General features: G+C 43.7%; 1 protein-coding gene across 1 annotated transcript; it reads left to right on the top strand.

Annotated features, from left to right (window-relative positions):
* The first annotated feature begins 4093 nt into the window (after positions 1–4093).
* cyp19a1a (cytochrome P450, family 19, subfamily A, polypeptide 1a) lies at positions 4094–22268 on the top strand. Its single transcript, XM_080213973.1, has 10 exons — positions 4094–4268; positions 4364–4514; positions 5156–5197; positions 5328–5482; positions 6671–6850; positions 7454–7568; positions 9888–10002; positions 15579–15741; positions 20313–20554; positions 22029–22268. Exons 1-10 carry the CDS (start codon positions 4094–4096, stop codon positions 22266–22268), a joined length of 1578 nt encoding a protein of 525 aa, XP_080070099.1.
* The last annotated feature ends 352 nt before the right edge of the window (positions 22269–22620 follow it).

Below are 22620 nucleotides of genomic sequence, written 5' to 3'. Positions count from 1 at the left end.
TTTAATATTTTACAGGTAGGAGCTATACTGCCAATTTTTCATTAAATACTATAAGTTATTTCCACAGGAATCATATCATTATTCAATTTGAATTGCTCACCTTTTGCAAAGGGTGAGATACAGAGAGACCAGTTAGACACCAAGATAGAGCAAAATGACTTTATTCTGAAGAGAATGGAGGACATGAAGTGAATGATACTGGAGGAGACACAGGCTGGAAATCAAGGGAATGAGATTACAAGAAGAAGGGAGTAGTTGTTGGACTTTAGGTCAAGTTGTTCGAAGGGATGCAGAAAAACAGTTTTGATTGAAGGAATTTGCAGAGATGTTTGGAAGGAATTTGCAGAGGTGGCTGGCACGAAGAAGCGAGTATGTTTTGGTTGTTGTTGCAAAATACATGATTAGGGTGTCACTGGATAAGTGAAAAGGCAGTGCAGACACATAAATACATCTGTTCTATCTCCTTCTCAATATAAACAAAAGCAGCAGCTGCTGGAATTATCTCTTTCTGTCTCCCTGATCCACTCTTAGTCATCCTTCACCCACGTTTAAAGTCAAAATCTGCCTTAAAAATTCTTAAGTTTCTGCCACAGCCGATGTTACCCAAGATACCGAGCTGCCATTGGAGTCGGATGAACATCTTAATACACAAGCCTTTGGTTGGCCACATTGCTTGCCTGACATCGAGTGTCCCATCACCAAACATCTCCTCTGACCAACTATCAGGAAAACTAAAGCCATTGTCATCAGCCACCAACACAAACTCTCTTCACTGACCACCAACTATATCCGTCTCTTTAGTCACTGAATGTTCACAACCTCAGCCCAGCAGAATGGGTGAGTTTTTCCACATGTCCCAATAGAGATCACCTGCCGTTGGCAGATGGCAGCATCTCCTTTTCCTGCCACTGTCAACAGGGTTTCTTGTTCTATGCGCCCCCCCCTCCCAATCCCACTGCCGGGAAGCTCACAGATCCTGCCAGCAAAAACAGTTGGAAAATAGTCAGCACGGTGGCACAGCTGTTAACACTGCTGCCTCACAGCTCCAGGGATCCAGGTTTGATTCTGGTACCTTTTAATCCCCTGACTTCTACAACCTAGAAGGGCAAGGGCAGCTGGGGTAGGGAACACCACCATCTTCAGGTTCTACTCCAAACCACACACCATCCAGGTTTGGAAATATATCACTATTCCTTCACTATCATTGGATCAAAATCCTGGAAAACATGTCCTATCAGCACTGTGGGTATACTCTCATGACGTGGGCTGCAGCGGTTCAAGAAGGCAGCTGACAATCACCTTCTCAAGGGCAATTTTCCTCTGATGGAGAAATCTAGCACGAGGGGGCATGGCTTTAAATTAAGGGGGGGTAGTTATAGGACAGATGTCAGGGGTAGGTTCTTTACCCAGAGGGTGGTGAGGGATTGGAATGCCCTGCCTGCTGCAGTTGTAAATGCGCCTAGTTTGGGGGTGTTTAAGAGATCCGTGGATAGGTTTATGGATGGAAAGGGATTGGTTTAGGTTAGTGGGTCATTGTTTTGTAACTGGTCGGCGCAACATCGTGGGCCGAAGGGCCTGTTCTGCGCTGTAATGTTCTATGTTCTATGTTCTAATTAGGAATGGGCAATTAACTTTGGGCAAGCCAGTGGCATCCACACCACATGTAAGAATAAAAGGAAATTGACAAATTAGCCTCAAAAGGCACAATTCTCACCATTTATGATCCTTAATTTCAATCTTGTTTCTAATCCAGTGCACGTCATAGAATCATAGAATGGCTACAGTGCAGGAGGAGGCCATTTGGCCCATCGAGCCTGCACTGACAACAATCTCACCCAGGCCCTATCCCCATAACCCCAACTATTTACAATGCCAATCCCCCTGACATTTAGGGTCAATTTAGCATGGCCAATCAACTTAATCTGGACATCTTTGGACTGTGAGAGGAAACTGGAGCACCCGGAGGAAACCCACGCAGACATGGGGAGAATGTCCAAACGCCACGCAGGCAGTGACCCAAGGCTGGAATTGAACCCAGGTCCCTGGCGCTGTGAGGCAGCGGCGCTCAGCATCGTGTTCGCCGTTTCAAATGTGAATTGTTATCGATCTGCGGCTTAGCTCTTCAACTAATGGCACTGGACAAAACCATTTGCACAGTACAAATATCTCCTGATGGGATAATCAAGTAGGCGACCAGTTGCTATGGGAACTCTTTCTGAACAATTTCTGAAGCGAATCATTCAATTTAGTAAGATTTGTTTTGCAATGAAAAGCTGAGGTGAAGCAAAGCTTTCAACACCAGCACGCAGTAGCAAATCAACTCCAAATGGACCAATAACAGACTGGGGGACTGGATTCCATTCCCACCTTGTCAGATGCCTTTTACTGATAATTTACCCATCTAATTTTCCAGTAGATGCCTTTTCACTGGAAGCACTAAATGGAAGGGGCGAGAGACTGACAGATTTCGGGAGCAAATGCCTCTGCCGGTGACAACAGCTGTCACTAATTTCTTCGCGTTGTCTCCTGGCAACTTTGCACTTAGCAACCAAAATTAAGCCCACTATGAAAAGGGAACAGGATGTGCAAGGGGTTACGAAAGAAAACATTTTCAGAACAGCTAGAGCAAGATCAAGAAAGGAATATCCCCTCAAGTTCCCGACTATTACAGGTATCTTTGCATGTGAGTCGTAAATAGTGGTAATATAACTGTCGGAACCAGGCAGGAATTCTAGGTCAGTGGACGAATGGCAATGACTATTTTAAAAATGAAGGTATGTACATCATTTTGCAGACAAGAAACAATTGAATTAATCATTCATGATGCAAAAATGTTAAACAATTAGGAACTAATCTATCAAAAGTTATTTTTGCAAAAAGATATCTAGGTCTTTTTCTTGTTGTTCAAAGCAGGAGATTTCAATAAGTTTAATTTAATACCGGAATTTTAAAGGGGATAGATTTGGAGTAACACTGACTGAAGTTTAACTATGTGTGGACTTTTCTTTTTGCTTCACTTTTGGATGAAGTGTTTTGCTATTATGGAAAATCATTTTAAATGTATCTCCCTGCAAGCAAAGCATCTCAGGTAGAGAACTGTTTTCTGTTTACCTGTTAAGTTGTGGAAGAGGTATATATTGTAAATCCTAAATGAACAGACCTAAGTCTGAATGGTACCATGTGATCAGCAACTCTGGAAGGTTGGGAAGAAGCTGGATAATTGGGTGATGAATTGAAAAGACAGATAAGTCCCTCAGTTTAGGGGATATTACAGTGGGGTCATTGAGGTGATACCTTTCATTGAAATGTGTGAGTCAACAAAACTTGGCATCATATCTCACTAACAGTGTGAAGTGTGAGATCTCACCCAGGGAGTTGTCTGATACCAGTTTGAGTGCAATGTAGCTTTAGCACTGAGATTATTCTTCCTTGGCACATTTTGAGACCAAATAATGTAAGGGTGTTGCAGGTTTTAATGTACAAACTACACAAGATGATTTGCTGGCCTGGAATATAGATATGCTGGTGGTGCACAGGAAGAAATCTGGAGATAAATAAAAAGAAGAAACCATCAATGGTCAGATTTAGCCTTCAAAGGGGAAAAATGATGAAATGACTTGATAAGATCCCAAGCCAAATTTAAAAATAAATAAAAAATTGCAGATAAAAGAAATCTGCAACAAGATTTTGTAACCCCCGAACTTAACAAATAAACTGACAACAAAATGCTCTTAATAACATTTGACGACATTCCTATGCATTTAATATAATTGTTATCAACCTCAATGGTTAGGCCGTGTTTAATACCATCAGTGACTGTTCAAGGACAAAATTACAGATAAAAATTAGCACTGAAAAAGGCATTTTAGTTGCTTTATACCAAGGTTACTAAGAATTTTCATTTGAAAATGTAATTTATCTCTTTATTTTGACTTCATTTCCAGTCCCTCCTGTCTGAACCTTCCCCTGTGCCTTATAAAAATGCAGCGTGCGGGGCTATTTAACATTGATCGACAAAGCACTCATCAACAGAATCAGCCTTAACGTGCTTTGCGATCTACTTTACCTCTTTCAAAATTCAGCTTGAGTGGAAATGCGGCAGTTTGCCCTGAGCGACACAGTGCTGCAGCTGGCAAAGCCAGCACATCAAAATCTGACAACCAGTGTGGTGTCTGAAATGGGATCGAGAGCCACGGCTCCCCTGCTGCTTTTCCTGGGCCTGCTCTTCATCTTTGTCAAGATCTCTGAAAAGAGGGCGACTTTGCCAGGTAACAGAAAGAGAGCACGAGTATACATGGGGTGTGTTAACTAGAAGGGAGTGATTGTGCTGGCATGATTCTAACTGTGCAATATCTTTAAACAGGTCCTTCTTTCTGCCTGGGCATTGGACCACTCATCTCCTACAGCAGATTCTTGTGGATGGGAATTGGCAGCGCCTGCAATTACTACAATGAAAAGTATGGTGAGGTAGTGAGAGTGTGGATCCATGGTGAGGAAACACTTATTCTTAGCAAGTAAGTCAATTTGCAACCCAAAGAGATAAAAGCAAATTACCGCGGACCCTGGAATCTGAAACCAAAAGAGAAAATGCTAGAAAATCTCAGCAAGTCTGGCAGCATCTGTAACCATGATGTGGAGTTGCTGGCGTTGGACTGGAGTAGGTACAGTTAGTAGCCTCACAACACCAGGTTAAAGTCCAGTGGGTTTATTCAGAGTGTTGCCCCTAAAACTGATGAAGGAGCGGCGCTCTGAAAGCCCGTGCTACTAAATAAACCTTTTGGACTTTGACTTGGTGTTCTGAAACTTTTTACTGAACATCTGTCAGGAGAGACAAAGCTTTGACAAAGGGTCATCTGGACTTGTAACATCAGCTCTTTCCTCTCCTTACAGATGCTACCAAACCTGCTGAGATTTTCCAGCATTTTCTCTTTTGAAATCAATTTGCAAGCTTGCTGGAATCCAGTATCATCTGGAACAATACTCCACTGAGCATCATCTTAACCAGATGGTCTTTGAGTACAGATATATGCATTTCCCTTGTATTAGAATTTGGAAGGTTTTTTGTATTTTTTGCAAAGTGGAAATGGCCAGGATTCTATTAAGAGAGCACCAAAGCTTGTGACAAACCTTTTTCCAACTCTGATTTCTTGTCTAGATCCTCTGATGTGCTTATCTCGTTTATTATTAACTCAAGCAGGTATTTTACTACAATTATTTTGAGTTTGACTTTTCTGCATTGATATTATCCTGTGCAAATGTCCAGGATTAGACAGGTTGATGGGTCAGACTAGTGACGGACCTTCTTTCAATTCTAATTTCTTCCTTAGGTCCTCTGCTGTGAATCACGTGATGAAGAAGGGGCATTACATATCCAGGTTTGGCAACAAGCGGGCACTTCAATGCATTGGCATGAACGAAAACGGCATCATCTTCAACAACAATCCTTCCATCTGGAAGCAGACGCGCCCCTACTTTGCTAAAGGTAAAAAGATTGTACAGCTGGTCTCAAAAGTGTTGCCTCAGCCTGTCTGAAAGCACTTAACCCTGGGTGTGATGTGAATAATACACTGAGGAGACATGCATAAAGGTACACGGTATTAACTACAGTAAAACTGGAAAATCTCATTTAAAGTGCAACCTTCATTTACAATATAAACTAAATTTAAAGTGCCATTGCCAACTGCTTTTTGATTTGGCCTTGGAAGCCACTTAGTTTTTATAAATTCATTCATGGCACAAGGGAATTTCGGGCAGCCCAGGTTATCATTTATTCCTAAGGCTCAGGAATATGTAGAAAGTTGTTGGGGCTTGGGGGATGTGAGGTAGTGGCGGTGGTTCACAACTTTGGATCTCATTCAATATATTTGGTCATTTTGTGATGCCTCCCTTAGCCAAGGAAGTGCAAAGCTCACTTGCCAAAAAGAAAATTAATCAGCGTCGAATTCTCTGCAATTTGTCTTAAATACTCTAAAGAGCGGTATTGAGTTTTTACACATGTCGGATACCTAGCTGATCCAAAAAACAAGTTTCACTGAGGGCCAGGAGATAGAACATAAAGTTAAAGTTTATTTGTTAGTGTCACAAGTCGGCTTAATTAACACTGCAATAAAGTTAGTGAAAATCCCCTAATTGCCACACTCCGGCACCTGCTCAGGTACACTGAGGATAATTTAGCACGGCCGATGCACCCTAACCTGCACATCTTTCAGACTGTAGGAGGGAACCAGAGCACCTGGAGGAAAGCCACGCAGACACAGGGAGAACATGCAGATTTCTCACAGGCAGTGACTCAAGCTGGGAATCGAACTTGGGTCCCTGGCACTGTAAGGTAGCCGTGCTAACCACTGTGCCACCCTTTCATATACACAATGTGATTTGCTTGTTTTTGTTTTGGTTTTACCTCAGTGGAATCATTCTGATCGTGATCCTAGGGGGGATTTTTACTATTTCCGAAGGGGTTCAGAAGTTGACCAAGTAAGTTTCGCTAGATATCTGTTCATTGCAGACCACTGATTTATAGTTGAATGATTCACTCAATGGACTGAATGGCTTCCCTCTGCACTGTAGGGATTCTATGATTCTAATGTAAATTGAGCTGAAATTAAATATCTGTATATAGGTTGCTGTGTGTAATGCAGGATTTATTGAGTGCCGTGTGTATCTGTTGCAGCTCTGACTGGCCCAGGTCTCCAGAGGACTTTGGCAGTGAGTGTGGAGTCTACCCGTAATCACCTGGAGAAATTGCTGGGAGATCACAACACTACCTCAGCCTGTGAGGACATACTGCTGCTCCTGAGAGCCATCACACTGGATGTTTCCAACAAGTTGTTCCTCAGGGTCCCGCTGCATGGTAAATGGAATTTCTACTCTGTTTAAAGCAGACTATGAGTGGTTATAAAACTGAATGCACTATTTCTCATAACCTGAGAGCAGCTCGATACTGATTTTTCACCATACAATTCTGTCTGAACTAGTTAGAAATCGCTTTGATACAGCTAATCTCAATTTGAATGCAGCAGCCAATCTGACAATGAAGATTAAAACATTAGATACAGATACAATACCGTGTTTGTATGAAATCCCTCTGCCATTTAACATCATTCATTCATTATCCCATTAGCTTTATTCATGAAATTGCATGTCTGCACAGTCCATTATAAATATTCAGGGACCCCATGTTCTCCTGACATCTTAATCAGGGATACAAATTGGAGGTAAGCTAAGCTGTGGAGAGTGTTAGTGAGCAGGACGACCTGTTTCCTTCTCAGGAAGTCCAATTAACATCTTCTGTCCCTATTGTTGCTGAATTTACACGCTCCTTACCCCCTCAGTGCGTAAGGGGGCAGGAGATGGTGGGCATTAGTAAATCATTCATCCTTTTCATTTGTGTCTGTATTAATTGTATATTCGTGAATAAAAGAAGCATATTTGCCATTTTGTTTTGCCTTTGCAGAGGGAGAAATTGTGTCCAAAATTCAGAAGTATTTCAACACATGGCAAACACTCTTGTTAAAACCAGATATCTTTTTCAAATTTAAGTGGATATATCAGAAGTATGAAAGAGCTGCGTGAGTATCTTATTTCCCTTTATCTCTACAAATCGGGGCCCATTGCTTCTTGAAGCTGGGACTATTTCATTTGAAGTCACCTCATATTAAACAGAAATCAAATACTGCAACCCTTCGCTATAGTGAAACATGTCAGATGTGGGTGGCATGGTGGCACTGCTCCCTCTCAGTGCCAGGGACCTAGGCTCAATTCCAGCCTTGAGTGACTGTATTGAGTTTGCATGTTCTCCCCATGTCTGTGGGTTTCCTCCAGGTGCTCTGGTTTCCTCTCACAGAGTAAAAAGTCTGACAACACCAGGTTTTAGTCCAACCTATTTATTTGATAATATACTCGCAAGCTTTCGGGTTAGCCCCTTCGTCAGGTGAATGGAGAGAATGCAGAACTCTCCATTCACCTGACAAAGGGGCTAACCCGAAAGCTTGCGAGTATATTATCAAATAAATAGGTTGGACTAAAACCTGGTGTTGTCAGACTTTTTACTGTGTTTATGCCAGTCCAACGTCGGCATACCCACATGATTCCTCTCACAGTCCAAAGATGTGTGGGTTAAGTTATTGGCCATGCTAAATTGCCCCTTAGTGTCAGAGAGAGTAGCTAGGGTAAATGCATGGTGTTACGGGGATAGGGCCTGAGTGAGATTATCAGTGCAGTCCCGATGGGCTGAATAGACTCCTTCCATACTATAGGGATTCTATTAAAATAATTTTGTAAAGGATATAAACCAGTGAATTGAAGCCAAGAGTCACAGCTTAAATGGATGAAAGACAATCCAGGATGGATCATAAAACAGCGAGCAATTAGTACATCGGCCAGGGTATTGTAACTGTGGGGGGGCTATCCTAACAAAGCACTGGGGAACCCCCCCTGCCCACACCTCCCAAATCCCTCGGGATCCCCGGTAACAATCACAGGGAATTCCCGGGAAAATGAAACTTTCACTGAGCAATTTCCCTTCAAATCTGAAAATGCAACATAAATTGCAAATTTTGGATGGTTCTGACAGTAATAGTTACCCAGGGAAACTTAGAATTAAAGCCATGATAAACTTCAGGGTGACTATAATACTAACCGTCACTACTCACTACTGCTGCCAACTGGCCCCTGCCTCCCCACCCCCAAAAGCAACCGTCCAGGGAATAGCCTTGACAGCACACCCAACCTTCTGTGGGACCTCCTATACATTCCCAAAATCCACTGGACTATTAAACTCTCCCGTCCCCACAGCCCTGACCACTGCCCCCACAACATAGGAACCCTGACCCATCAATGGGCTCGCAAACTCTCATCTGACTCCCTCCCCACAAGACTCCCCCAACTCTGTCAATCCCTAACCCATAAGACTTCTGGCAACTGCCCTCCCACTGACCATCTGACCCCCATCCTCTATACTAACCCACACAACCCCACCCTCTGACTACCTGGCCCCAATCGTGCCCACTCCACCATCCCTGCCCCCCACTCTACAGATTGCCTGGCCCTAATCCCTCAGCACTGACCCAACCGATTCTCCCCTGACCACGCAACACACCCCACCCCCCACTGACCACCATCAATACCAGCCTCAGGTAACTGAAGTTTGCGTGTTCTCCCCATGTCTACATGGGTTTTTTCCGAGTGCTCCAGTTTCCTCCCATGCTCAAATATGTTAGGTTGATTGGCAACGCAAAAGTGCCCTTTAGTGTCAGGAGGATTAACAAGGTGTGGGGTTACGGGGATAGAGCCTGGGTGGGATTGTTGTCAGTACAGGCTCAATGGGCCAAATGGCCTCCTCCTGTACTGTAGGATTCTATTATTCTATTCTGTGAGCTGACATGAAACAAACGATCTTTATCTTTTTTAAAGTTTATTAATTAGTCACAAGTAAGGCTTACACTAACTAACTCTGCAATGAAGTTACTCTGAAAATACCCCAGTTGCCCACACTCTGGTGCCTGTTCGGGTTACACTGAATGAGAATTTAGCATGGCAATGCACCAGCCAGCTTGTCTTTCGGACTGTGGGAGGAAACCGGAGCACCCGGGGGAAACTCTCTCAAACACAGGGAAAATGTGGAAACTCCACACAGACAGTGCCCAGACCTGATATCGAACCTGGGTCCCTGACGCTGTGAGGCAGCAGTGCTGACCACTGCCACCGTGCAAGTTACTCTTGGATTAAACACCATGGATGGCCACTCTTTTCCAATAATGTTGTCATCCCTTCACGAGATGGTGTTTCTCATGTGAACTTGTGTAATATTGAAATCTGCTATTTCCAAAGTACGTGACAATGTGTTCTCGTGCTCAGCATCATTTTGGTTTGATTTCTCTGATTTGCAGACAGGATTTACAGGATGCAGTGGAAGAATTGCTGCTGAAAAAGCAGCAGGAACTGCAGCAGACTGAAAAACTACAAGACGTCACCGACTTTGCCACTGATCTGATTTTTGCACAGGTAGAGATACCCGATTTGAAATGAAAATGTTAATGAAAGGGAAAATGTCATTGTTACATACAAGGATATCATTGAGTTTATCAGTGTGATTATCCCATTGACAATATCTGAATGTCACCCCCATCTCAGAACACTTTTTTAATTCATGACATTTATAACTGGATCTCATCTTTGCTGATGAATTCCAATTTATTTCTAAATATTTTCCTCTCTCCTTTCCTGTTTACATTTTCCTGTCTTCCTATTTGCTTTGCCTAGTTCATATTTTTAAAGGGTTTTTCTTTCATTCTTATTTTTGTCAATTTCTGATTCTTTTGGAATATTCATATATTTTTAAATTTGTTCAGGAATGTTGTAGGGCCAGTATCCATCCATAATTTACAGATTGAATCATAGAAACCCTACAGTGCAGAAACAGGTTATTTGGCCCATCGAGTCTGCACTGACAACAATTCCACCCAGGCCTTATCCCATAACCTCACTTATTTACCCTATTAATCCCCTGGCACTAATGACCAATTTAGCTTGGCCAATCAACCTTACCTTCACATCTTTTGGACTGTGGAAGGAAGCTGGAGCATCCAGAGAAAACCCATGCAGACTCTTAACAGACAGTCACCCAAGGCTAGATTTGAACCCTGGTCCCTGATGCTGTCAGACAGCAGTGCTAATTGCCCTTGAGAAGGTGGTGGTGAGCCTCCTTGAACCACTACAGTCCCTGAGATGTAGGTACATCCACAGTGCTGTCAGAGGGAATTCCAGGATTTTGACCCAGTGACAGTGAAGGAACGCCAATATATTTCCAAGTCAGGATGATGAGTGTCTTGGAGGGGAATCTTGAGGTGGTGGTGTTTCCATGTGTCTGCTGCTTTTGTCCTTCTAAATGATAATGGACGTGAGTTTGGAAGGTACTGTCTAATGAGGCTTAGGAAGTTGCTGCAGTGCATCTTGTCGATGAAACACACTGTTGCTACTGTGTTTCGGTGGTGAAGGGAGTGAATGTTTGTGGATGGGGTACCAGCCAAGCGGACTGTTTTGACTTGGATGTTAAGCTGCTTGAGTGTTATTGGAGCTGCTCCCCATCCAGGCCAGTAGAGAGTATTCCATCACACTCCTGACCTGTGCCTTGAATGGGCTTTGGGAGTCAGGAGGTGAGTTACTCACCACAGGATTCCTAGTCTCTGACCAGCTCTTGTAACCATGGGATTTATATAGCTAGTCCAGTTCAGTTTCTAGTCAACGGTAACCCCAGGATGTTGATAGTGGGAGATTCAGCGATGTTAATGCCATTGAATGTTGAGGGCCGATGGTTACATTCTCCCTTGTTGAAGATGTTCATTGCCTGGAGTGGGAATGTTGCTTGCCATTTGTCAGTCCAAGTTGAATGTAGTCAAAGTCTTGTTGCATTTGGGCATGAACTGCCTTGGTATCTGAGGAGTCGTAAATAGTGCTGAGCATTGTGCACACATCCCTTTTCTGACCTTATGAAGGAGGGAAGGTCATTGATGAAGCAGCTGAAGACGGTTTGGCCCAGAACATTATTGGTTTCTTATTGCTCCCTTCTCATCAATTCAGTGTTACTTTACTTTCCCTCTCTCCTCTTCACATTTTGACTCAGCTTTGCTTCCCACTTAATTTTTCCTTTTGATTCTTTACATAAGATTACACAGAACAGAAACAGGCCTTTTAATCCAACCAGCCAATCCTGGAGTTTCTGCACCTTTTTGAGCTTCCTTCCAACTTTCCTCCTGTAAACCTACCATCATAACCACCTATCCCCTTCTCCCTCATATGCTTGTCTAGCCTTCCTTTCAAATGCATTTGTACTGTTCGCTTCAACCATTCCCTATGGTAGTGGATTTGACCTCTCCTTGGGTAAAGAGGTTTCTCTGAGTTCCCCATTTCTTAATGATTCACTCTCACTGGAAGTGATAGCCTCTGATTTTGCTCTTGCCCACAAAAGGAAGGACTCTCCTTTCTATGATCATAGAATCCCTACAGTGCAGAAGGAGGCCATTCAGCCCATCAATTCTGTACCAACACTCTGACAATGTACGTTGGCCACCTCACTTCTCTGCCCTATCCTTGTAAGCCCACACATTTACCCCACTAATCCACCTAACCTACACATCCAGAACATTAAGGGACAATTTAGCACGGCCAATCTACCTAACCTGCACATCTTTGGACTGTGGGGGGAATTGGAGCCCCTGGAGGAAATCCATGCAGCCCTAGGGAGAATATGTAAACCCCATACAAACGGTCACCTGAAGCCAGAATCAAACCTGGGTCCCTGGCACTGAGGCAGCAGCACTAACCACTGTGCCACCAGGCTGCTGCTGTTTTGTCTTCTTATGAACTTCCCTTTTGTTTTTTTTTTCATTCCAACACTTCAGATTGCCCAGTCCTCTCTTCCTTACAATATTTCTCCTCTCTCTGCTTTCTATTTCTTTTGTTGTTGCTTTTTCAAAACTATTCCACGGAACCAGAGAAAATTACAGCTCAGAAACAGGCCTTGTGGCCCTTCCTGTCTGTGCTGAACCATTTTTTTTTTTTTTGTCTGGTCCCACTGACCTGCACCTGGACCATATCCCTCCACACCCCTCTCATCCATGTACCTGTCCAAGTTTTTCTTAAATGTTAAGTGAGCCTGCATTCAGCACTTCATCTGGCAGCTCATTCCACACTCCCACCAATCTCTGTGTGAAGAAACCACCCCCCCCCCCCCCCATATTCTCTTTAAACTTTTCCCCCTTCACCATTATCCCATGTCCTCTAGTTTTTTTCCCCCAGCCTCTGTGGGGAAAAGCCTGCTTGCATTCACTCTATCTATACCCATCATAATCTTATACACCTCTATCAAATCTCCCCTCATTCTTCTACGCTCCAGGGAATAAAGTCCTAACCTATTCAACCTTTCTCTGTAACTCAGTTTCTCAAGTCCGGCAACATCCTTGTAAACCTTCTCTGCGCTCTCTCAACCTTATTAATATCCTTCCTGTAATTAAGTGACCAAAACTGCACACAATACTCTAAATTCAACCTCACCATAACATTCTAACTCTTTTTTTTATACTCAATACTTTGATTTATAAAGGCCAATGTACCAAAAGCACTCTTTACGAACCTATGATGCCACTTTTAGGGAATTATGTACCTGTATTCCCAGATCCCTCTGTTCTACTGCACTCTTCAGTGTCCTACCATTTACCTGGTATGTTCTACCTTGGTTTGTCCTTCCAAAGTGCAATACCTCACACTTGTCTGCGTTAAATTCCATCTGCCATTTTTCAGCCCATTTTTCTAGTTGGTCCAAATCCCTCTGCAAGCTTTGGAAACCTTCCTCACTGTCCACTACTCCTCCAATCTTTGTATCATCAGCAAATTTCCTGATCCAATTTACCACATTATTATCCAGATCATTGATATAGATGACAAACAACAATGGACCCAGCACCAATCCCTGTGGCAGACCACTAGTCACAGGCCTCCACTCAGAGAAGCAATCCTCCACTACCACTCGCTGGCTCAATGGAAGAAGCCAATGTCAAATCCAATTTACTACCTCTCCATATATACCTAGCAACTGAACCTTCCTAACTAACCTCCCATGCGGGACCTTGTCAAAGGCCTTACTGAAGTCCACACAGACACAGGAAGAATGCGCATACTCCACAGAGACAGTGACCTGAGGCCCAGTTGAACGCAGGTTCCTGGCTCTGTGAGGAAGCAGTGCTAATCACTGTGCCATTGTGCCTAGTGTGCAGCTGAGTGGCTAGGCTGTTTAAGAGTTAAGCATATCTCTGTGGCTCTGGAGTCACATGTACGCCAGACCAGATAAGGAAGGCAGATTTCCTTCCCTGAAGGACATGAGTGAATTGGATGGGTTTTTATAACAATGGATAATGGTTTCATGGTCATCAGATAGAATAGAATCTCGACAGTGCAGAAAAGAGGCCTTTGGCCTATTGACAACAATCCCACACAGGTCCTATTCTCATATTCCCGCCCTGCTGATCCCCCTGTCACTAAGGGGCAGTTTAGCATGGCCAATCAGCTAAACCTGCACATTGGAGTGTGGGAGGAAGCCGGAGCACCCTGAGGAAACCCACACAGACATGGTGGGGAGGACATGCAAACTCCATCCAGGCAGTCAACCGAGGCCAGAATTGCATCCAGGTCTCTGACAGTTGAGACAACAATGTTAATCCCACTGTGCCAACGTGCTGCCCTTGATTTAAATTCCACTATCTGCCATGGTGGGATCCAAACCTGAATGTCCATAACATTAACCAGGGTCTCTGGGTTATCAGTCCAGTGACAATACCATTCTGCCACCAACACTGAGATCATTATATCATGAACCATGAAATTAATTTACAGGTCATTAACTACAAGTAACTTAAAATTAATTTTTAAACCAAAATTTCACCAGATTTGTACCAGAAAATCTGTACTGTATATGATCTTGTCCTCAGTAAGTTACATGAGGATCTCACCTGATTGATTCAAGCTGATCAGAGTTTGAACAAATTGGATGAAATGACATCGTATTACACTAAATCAGATCAGTTAACAGGACACATGCACATAGTTCATGAAAGTTTACAAATATCTTAAGAGCAACGATGAGCAAGGACGCCTGTGGTAGGAAACATTTGAAAAGGAATATTATTAAACTGCTGGCCTCGTGGCAATAACATTCACTGAAGGTTAGGGGCCAAGGGTCTGCCTCATTTCAGAGAAAGGAGTGCTTTTTGCAATAAGCCTATGAGCAAATCAGGAAAATGAAAATTGAAGTTTGCTCATTCCTAGGGTCTGTAATGGTTGCAAAGATGTTTGCAGCAGGATTGCTGCATGCTGAGCCTGTATATTCCAAAGATGCTGATAGTGAGGTCAGCAGACTGTGTGAAGCTAAGCTCATTTCTGCTTGCTAATGGCAGCTATAGTTTAACGCTGGGGGGAGGGGAATGGATCGCCTACCATGATTACGGTATTAGGGGGAAGAGGGATAAGGAAGCAAGTGGCACAAAACAAATCCAAGTGCAAACTCAGATGCAAATTACTATTTTTTTTTTTAAAAAGTTTATTTGTTAGTCACAAATAAGGATTACATTAACACTGCAATAAAGTTACTGTGAAATTCCCCTAGTCACCACTCTCTGGTGCCTGTTCGGGCCAGTGCAGCTAACCAGCACGTCCTTCGGACTGTGGGAGTTAACCAGAACACCCGGAGGAAACCCAGGCAGACACGAGGAGAACATGCAAACTCCTGACAGACAGTGGCCCAAGCCAGGAATCAAACCGGGGTCCCCGACTCTGTGAGGCAGCAGTGCTAACCACTGTACCACCCATTTTACTCAAATTGAATGAACTATTTTTGATAATCTCTCCTTGGTTTATTTATTGGTGGGGCAGACAGTTAATCATCTGGGAGTAAATCGCTCCTATATTACATGATGTAACTGTGAACATCTCTGTTTTAGCATCGCTGGCTGTGATTTGTCATGCGTGTTAATGTAATACTCACATCGAGTTTACTGGTGCCGAGGTAAAACTGCCTTTCTGTTCTGTAGACACATGGAAAACTGACTGCAGACAACGTGAGGCAGAGTGTGCTGGAAATCCTGATAGCAGGCCCAGACACAATGTCTGTCAGCATCTTTTTTATGCTACTGCTCATCACACAACACCCTGACGTGGAAAAGAAAATAGTTGAAGAGATTCAGGCGGTTACAGGTACAATACAGGGAGAAAGCACAATACAATCGTTTCACTGACCACAGTTTGACTTTATTGTTTTTAAGTCATCTCAATCTTTTGAATCCTGTTTCTTTCCTGAATTTGAATCATGGAATTTGTACAGTGCAGAAAGAGGCCATTTGATCCATCAATCCTGCATCAACCACAATCCCACCCAGGCCCTATCCCTGTAACCCCACACATTCACCCTGTTAGTTCCCCTGACACTAAGGGTCTATTTATCATGGCCAGTCAACCTAACCTGCACATCTTTGGAGTGTGGGAGGGAATCGGAGCACTTAGAGGAAGTCCCCGCAGACACGGGGGGAAAATGTACAAACTCCACACAGACAGTGACCCAAACTGGGAATCGAACCCAGGTCCCTGGTGCTGTGAGGCTGCAGTGCTAACCACCGTGCTGCCCTAAGGGTGGTGCCTAAAGAGTCATTTGTTGCACATCAGTCTGCTCTGTCCCCTCCTCACATGGTTCTCCCTCTCCCATCACATGGTCAGTCAGACTGGCCAATAGAGAAGCTGCCACCCTTGTTATCTGTCGTGTGGCCGGTTTTACTCTGCGCTGCTGGGGAACTGACCCAGACAGATATTTTGTTTCAGTTTTCATGTATTGAAACCATTTGGCCAGTCAGCAGGCCTTTGGCCCTGAGCTGTCTAAGCATTTTATCAGTGTTTTCCTAAAAACAAAGCTATAATCTAGGTTTAACAGAAGGATCAAATTCTATGATGTGCAATGGACCAAGAGATCAACATAAACGCCAACTTGTTTATTTGAAGATTAAATAGCAGGACAATGATACAGTGTGTAGAATGCCAACTCAAGTGTCTTTTAGGTGACAGTGACGCTGGCCTATTTCCTGATGGCACTGTTCCTTGATTTTGTTTTAGTACATAGTGTCCTTGGTTTCGCCAAAGCAATTTCTGCAGAGAGGAAAAACCGTGGTTCCATTAGCTTAGAATAATATCTTGCCATTAAATTACAATAATGCAATGTCCAAATGTAATTGATGTTGGTTTAATTACTCTTATAATTATCCCTGTGAATGAGTTAAGAAGCTCTTTCAAAAAAAACTAATGTCCCAACGGCACTGGCAAGTCTGAGTGGTACGGAGCTCTATAAATAACCATTATTCCTGCTTTCATCTTTCCCTTGAGATTGAATCTCACCCGTTTTTAAAAATGATTCCATGCAGTGATCTCACTGGCCATTCACGCCACACTCCCGCTGCAGCGAGGTCAGAGAATTTGGCAGACAGACAAATCTCCGTTCGCTGCGATGGATTGGGGAAATCGCGCTGGCTTGAATGGTGATAAGATTCCAGCCTCTGTGCTCTCTTCCTAATTTCCCATGGGGAGGGACAACATTTGTAGAAAAGTGAGGAGGAAACCTGCCCCAAGATAGCCGTACTGAAAGAAGCCAATGGGATATACTGGAGAATGAGTCACTCCGATTCATCCTGTTGGCCTTTCCTCAGTGTGATTACGGTCTTAGCAGGACCTTTCTTCAATCTATTGGATCATCCAGCATGCCACCCACCACTAGATCAACTGTATTCCCCTCTGCCTCATTCTCTTTACCCTGGCCTGTTCCCACTATTACATCCAACACACCCTTAGTCTACCATTCTTCCAACAATTTAATGCCCTCTGCTATTACACTAGCTGTGCTTTGGCCTATTGGCTGCATTCCCATTATGGATGGATACTGAAAAAAAAACTTGTATTGATATAGCATCTATCACAACTCATAGGAGGTCCCAAAGTGTTTTACTGCCAATGGTGTATTGGCCTGTAGTCACTGTTGTAGTGTAGGAAACACAGCAAACTTGAACAAACAGCCATGTGATAATGTCTGGTTAGCCTGCTTTCTAATGATGGATCAGGCACAAATATTGGCCAGTACACCAGAGAGGACTGCCCTGTTCTTCTTCAAAATAGTGTCATGAGATACTTGAAGTTTATTAATTAATGTCACAAGCAGGCAACAATGAAGTTACTGTGGAAAATCCCCTAGTTGCCAGATTCCGGTGTCTGTTTGGGTACACAAAGAGAATTTAGCATGACCAATGATCTTAACCAGCACGTCTTTCAGACTGGGAGGAAACTGGAGCACCCGGAGTAAACGTATGCAGACTCAGGGAGAATGTGCAAATTCCGCACAGACAGTGACCCAAGCCAGGGAGTCGAAACCATTTCCCTTGGTGCTGTGAAGCAGCAGTGTTACATAGAACATTACAGCGCAGTACAGGCCCTTCGGCCCTCAATGTTGCGCCAACCAGTGGAACCAACCCAATGACCCTCTAACCTAAACTATTCCAATGTTATCCATATGCCTATCCACTGACCTTTTGAACACCCTTAAAGTTGGCGAGTCCACAACTGCTGCAGGCAGGGCATTCCACACCCTTACTACCCTCTGAGTAAAGAACCTACCTCTGACATCCGTCCTATAATTACCACCCCTTAATTTAAAGCTATGTCCCCTTGTGTTAGCCATCACCATCTGAGGTAAAAGGCTCTCACTGTCCACCCTATCCAATCCTTTGATCATCTTGTATGCCTCAAGCAGGTCACCTCGTAACCTTCTTCTCTCCAATGAAAATAACCTCAAGTCCCTCAGCCTTTCCTCATAAGACCTTCCCACCATACCAGGCAACATCCTGCTAAACCTCCTCTACACCCTTTCCAATGCCTCCACATCTTTCTTCATAATGTGGCGACCAGAACTGTACGCAATACTCCAAGTGTGGCCGCACCAGAGTTTTGGACAGTTGTAACATGACCTCACGGCTCTGAAATTCAATCCCTCTACCAATAAAAGCTAACACATCGTACGCCTTCTTAACAACCTTATCAACCTGGGTGCCACATGTACCCCGAGATCTCTCTGCTCGTCAACACTACTAAGAGTCCTTCCATTAGCCCTATATTCTGTACTCCTGTTATTCTTATCAAAGTGAATCACCTCACACTTTTCCGTATTAAACTCCATTTGCCACCTCTCGGCCCAGCTCTGCAGCTTATCTATGTCTCTCTGCAAACTGTAACATCCATCCTCACTGTCTACAACTCCTCCGACTTTGGTGTCGTCAGCAAATTTACTAACCCATCCTTCTACACCCTCATCTAGGTCATTTTATAAAAATGACAAACAGCAGTGGCCCCAAAACAGATCCTTGAGGTACACCACTTGTAACTGAACTCCAGGTTGAATATTTCCCATCAACCACCACCCTCTGTCTTCTATCAGCTAGCCAATTCCTGATCCAAACTGCTGAATCACCCTCAATCCCATGCATCCGCATTTTCTGCAATAGCCTACCATGGGGAACCTTATCAAACGCTTTGCTAAAATCCAAATATACCATGTCAACTGCCTTACCCTTATCCACCTCTTTGGTCACCTTTTCAAAAAACTGTAAGGTTTGTGAGGCACAACCTACCCTTCACAAAACCATGTTGACTATCCCTAATCAATTTATTTCCCTCTAGACGACTATAAATCCTATCCCTTATAATTCTTTCCAAAACTTTGCCCACAACAGACGTAAGGCTCACCGGTCTATAATTCCCAGGATGGTCTCTACTCCCCTTCTTGAACAAGGGGACAACATTTGCTATCCTCCAGTCTTCCGGCACTATACCTGTAGCCAATGACGACATGAAGATCAAAGCCAAAGGCTCTGCAATCTCCTCCCAGAGAATCCTAGGGTAAATCCCATCCGACCCAGGGGACTTATCCATTTTCATACACTCAAGAATTGCTAACACCTCCTCCTTATGTACCTCAATCCCATCGAGTCTACTACCTGGTATCGTAGTATTCTCCTCGACTACACTGACTTTTTCCTGCGTGAATACTGACCGAAAAATACTCATTCAGTGCCTCTCCTATCTCTTCAGGCTCCACGCACAACTTCCCACTGCTGTCTCTGACTGGCCCTAATCTTGCCCTAAACAATCTTTTATTCTTGACATACCTGTAGAAATACCCTGCTTGTGACATTAATTAATAAACTTCAAGTATCTCATGACACTATTTTGAAGAAGAACAGGGCAGTCCTCTCTGGTGTACTGGCCAATATTTATGTCTGGTATTTACGTGCTGGTTAAGATCATAGGTCATGCTAAATTCTCTTTCACTGTTAACCACTGTGTAAAGCAAAGTGGAGAACGTGGGCATCAATCCCACTACAAACAGGGCCTGGGTTTAGCACCTTGTCAGAGACACAGCACTCGTTACGTACTGGATTGGAGCGTCATCCTTTAATTTCTTGCACTCAAGTCCAGGAATTGGACTTGAACCCAAAACCTCAGAGACAAGAGTGCTACCCACTGAGCCACAGCTGTCACTACAGCATCGCTGCTTCACAGCGGGAACTCAAATACTTTTACAACACATGATTACTGAGTCTTCAGTCTCCACGGGCCTGCCATCTGATTACTTTTCTCATTTCCGATTATGTAAAATCAGTGGGAGCTCTAATCACGCCTTTTCTAGTTAATACATGCACAACAGCTCAAATCAGATACTCTTCCCTCTTCATTCCCAGGGGAACGGGAAGTGCAGAACAGTGACCTGCAGCAGCTGAAAATTGTGGAGAGTTTTATTAACGAGAGTATGAGGTACCAGCCTGTGGTGGACTTCACCATGCGCAAGGCACTTAAAGATGACGTGATTGATGGCTACCCAGTCAAAAAGGGCACCAACATCATCCTTAATCTGGGACGCATGCACAAAGTCGAATTCTTTCTCAAGCCAAACGAATTCAACCTGGAAAACTTTGCACAAAACGTGAGTATCCCTGCTTGGTAAGAATTGAGCTATGCATAAAACAGGCATACCATCTATTCTATCTTCATAAAGGCCATTTTTATGCGTAAAGTGATCTCGAGGTACATACTAACCCTTTTCTATCCATTTGTACGTGTGTAGTTGTGTCCACTAGTTCATGTTCAGACGATGCTCCAAGTCACAAGGCAGAAGGTGACCCGATCGAGTGTAGCTTAGGCTCACTGCCACCTTCTCAAGGACAATTAGGGATGGATAATAAATGCAAACATCGCCACTAGTGCTCACACCCCACAAACAAAATATCAAAAGTGTCGGCTTTGGTGCACATCCAATATAAAGAGATGGCAGCATTTTTTTTAACCCAATCCAAACAGGTGATACCAAAGTTTTGCCTGATTTGGACGCCAGTGAAAATTGTCCTTGTTCAGTGACAAACCAGAACTGAGTTGATATAGAAACTCAACATTGCTGGTTATTGGGTTGAATTCTAATAGCTATTAACACTCATGGGCTGCAAGGGAAAATTAGGGCCCTCCACTAGTAATCTTGGTCTGTGTCCAGGCACCCTGCTTTCCCCTCGACATATATAAAACCTGCACATGTGTCAGTCAAGTTCTTGTGAGCCTAATGTGGGCACCTACAATCAAATCAATCATTTTCAATGAAATACTTTCAATCTTCTTTCTAAAACAATAGGAAAGTGGCCAAGTTAGTCCTGTGAAAAATCACTTTGAGAAGTAAAACAGCAGGACAGGGGGTTGGAGTTGGAAAGAGAGGATGCCCCACAGAAAACCTAACAGAATTAATGTTGCCAACAGGGAGGGGAACTAGCAACCACTTTCATAGAATCCATACAGTGCAGAAGGAGTCCATTCAGTCCATCGAGTCTGCACTAACCACAATCTCACCCAAACCCTATCCCCGTAACCCCACATATCTCCCCTGCTGGTCTCCCTGGCACTAAGTGGTAATTTTCCATGGAGTGAGGGAGGAAACCGGAGCACCCAGAGGAAGCCCACGCAGGCATGGGGAGAACATGCAAACTCCACACAGACAGTGGCCCAATGCCAGAACTGAACCCGGTCCCTGGCGCTGTGAGGCAGCAGTACTTGCCACCATGTTTGATAGTGCAATCCAGTAGCATAAATTCAGTGTCCTGTGGATGTTACCCTGGTGACCAGAGTCACCACTTGACCCAAGTTGACCCTAATTTTGCCAGTCCCAGCCTGGAATGACAGCACAGTCTGGAAGTCAAACATAGCTGGCCTCATACTCCAGGAATTACTCCACATCTTTTCACAGTCCAAAAGTTTCACAAAATCTCTGAATTTTACCATGTTCTAGATAATGGCAAAGATTGGGGTTTAAACTTCAGATTATTGTACATGGTCATGATTCTTAATTGAAAAGGTCATAGGCTGCACCTGCTTGTCTGTACAAATAAATGATAACTTTAACTCTCCTGTGTTTGTAGGTCCCTCATCGCTACTTCCAGCCATTTGGCTGCGGCCCTCGGTCCTGTGTGGGAAAATATATCGCCATGGTGATGATGAAAGGTATCTTGGTGACCATGTTGAAGAGGTACAGAGTGCATTCACATAATGGAAACACCCTAGAAAATATCAAAAATAACAATGACTTATCCTGCCATCCCAAGGAGTCACACTCTATTCTCAAAATGATTTTTACCGTGAGGAACAAAGCAGAGGTCTAAAATCCCAATTTCCATGCAAGTACGCAGGTTTCATGGGAATGATGCAGAGTAACCATAATGAAATCATCCAGATAGAACGTACCATCTTTTTCATCAAATTGAACCAAAGGTCTGGTTAGAATTAGGATCCAAATCTTTGTGATAGACTTTTTTTTTCCCTCCTTTTAGATCCATTATTACTATTGTGCATGGGATAGTCTTGAATTAGAGCACTCTAATTTGCCATCACGTGCTATCGTGTATCATCGCTTCTGTCACCACCTTCAACCCCCTCCAGGCCACTAGGTGGAGCAACAGGAGTGGGTGAGAGGTGAGGACAGTAAAACTCAGCCAATGAATGGCAGAGTGCCCA

The sequence above is a fragment of the Carcharhinus amblyrhynchos genome, chromosome 28 (assembly GCF_965287045.1).
Source record: "Carcharhinus amblyrhynchos chromosome 28, sCarAmb.v2.hapA, whole genome shotgun sequence".
Taxonomy (NCBI): Eukaryota; Metazoa; Chordata; class Chondrichthyes; order Carcharhiniformes; family Carcharhinidae; genus Carcharhinus; species Carcharhinus amblyrhynchos.
The sequence above is the reverse complement of the archived record's forward strand: the minus strand, read 5'-3'. Positions and strand labels throughout refer to the sequence as shown.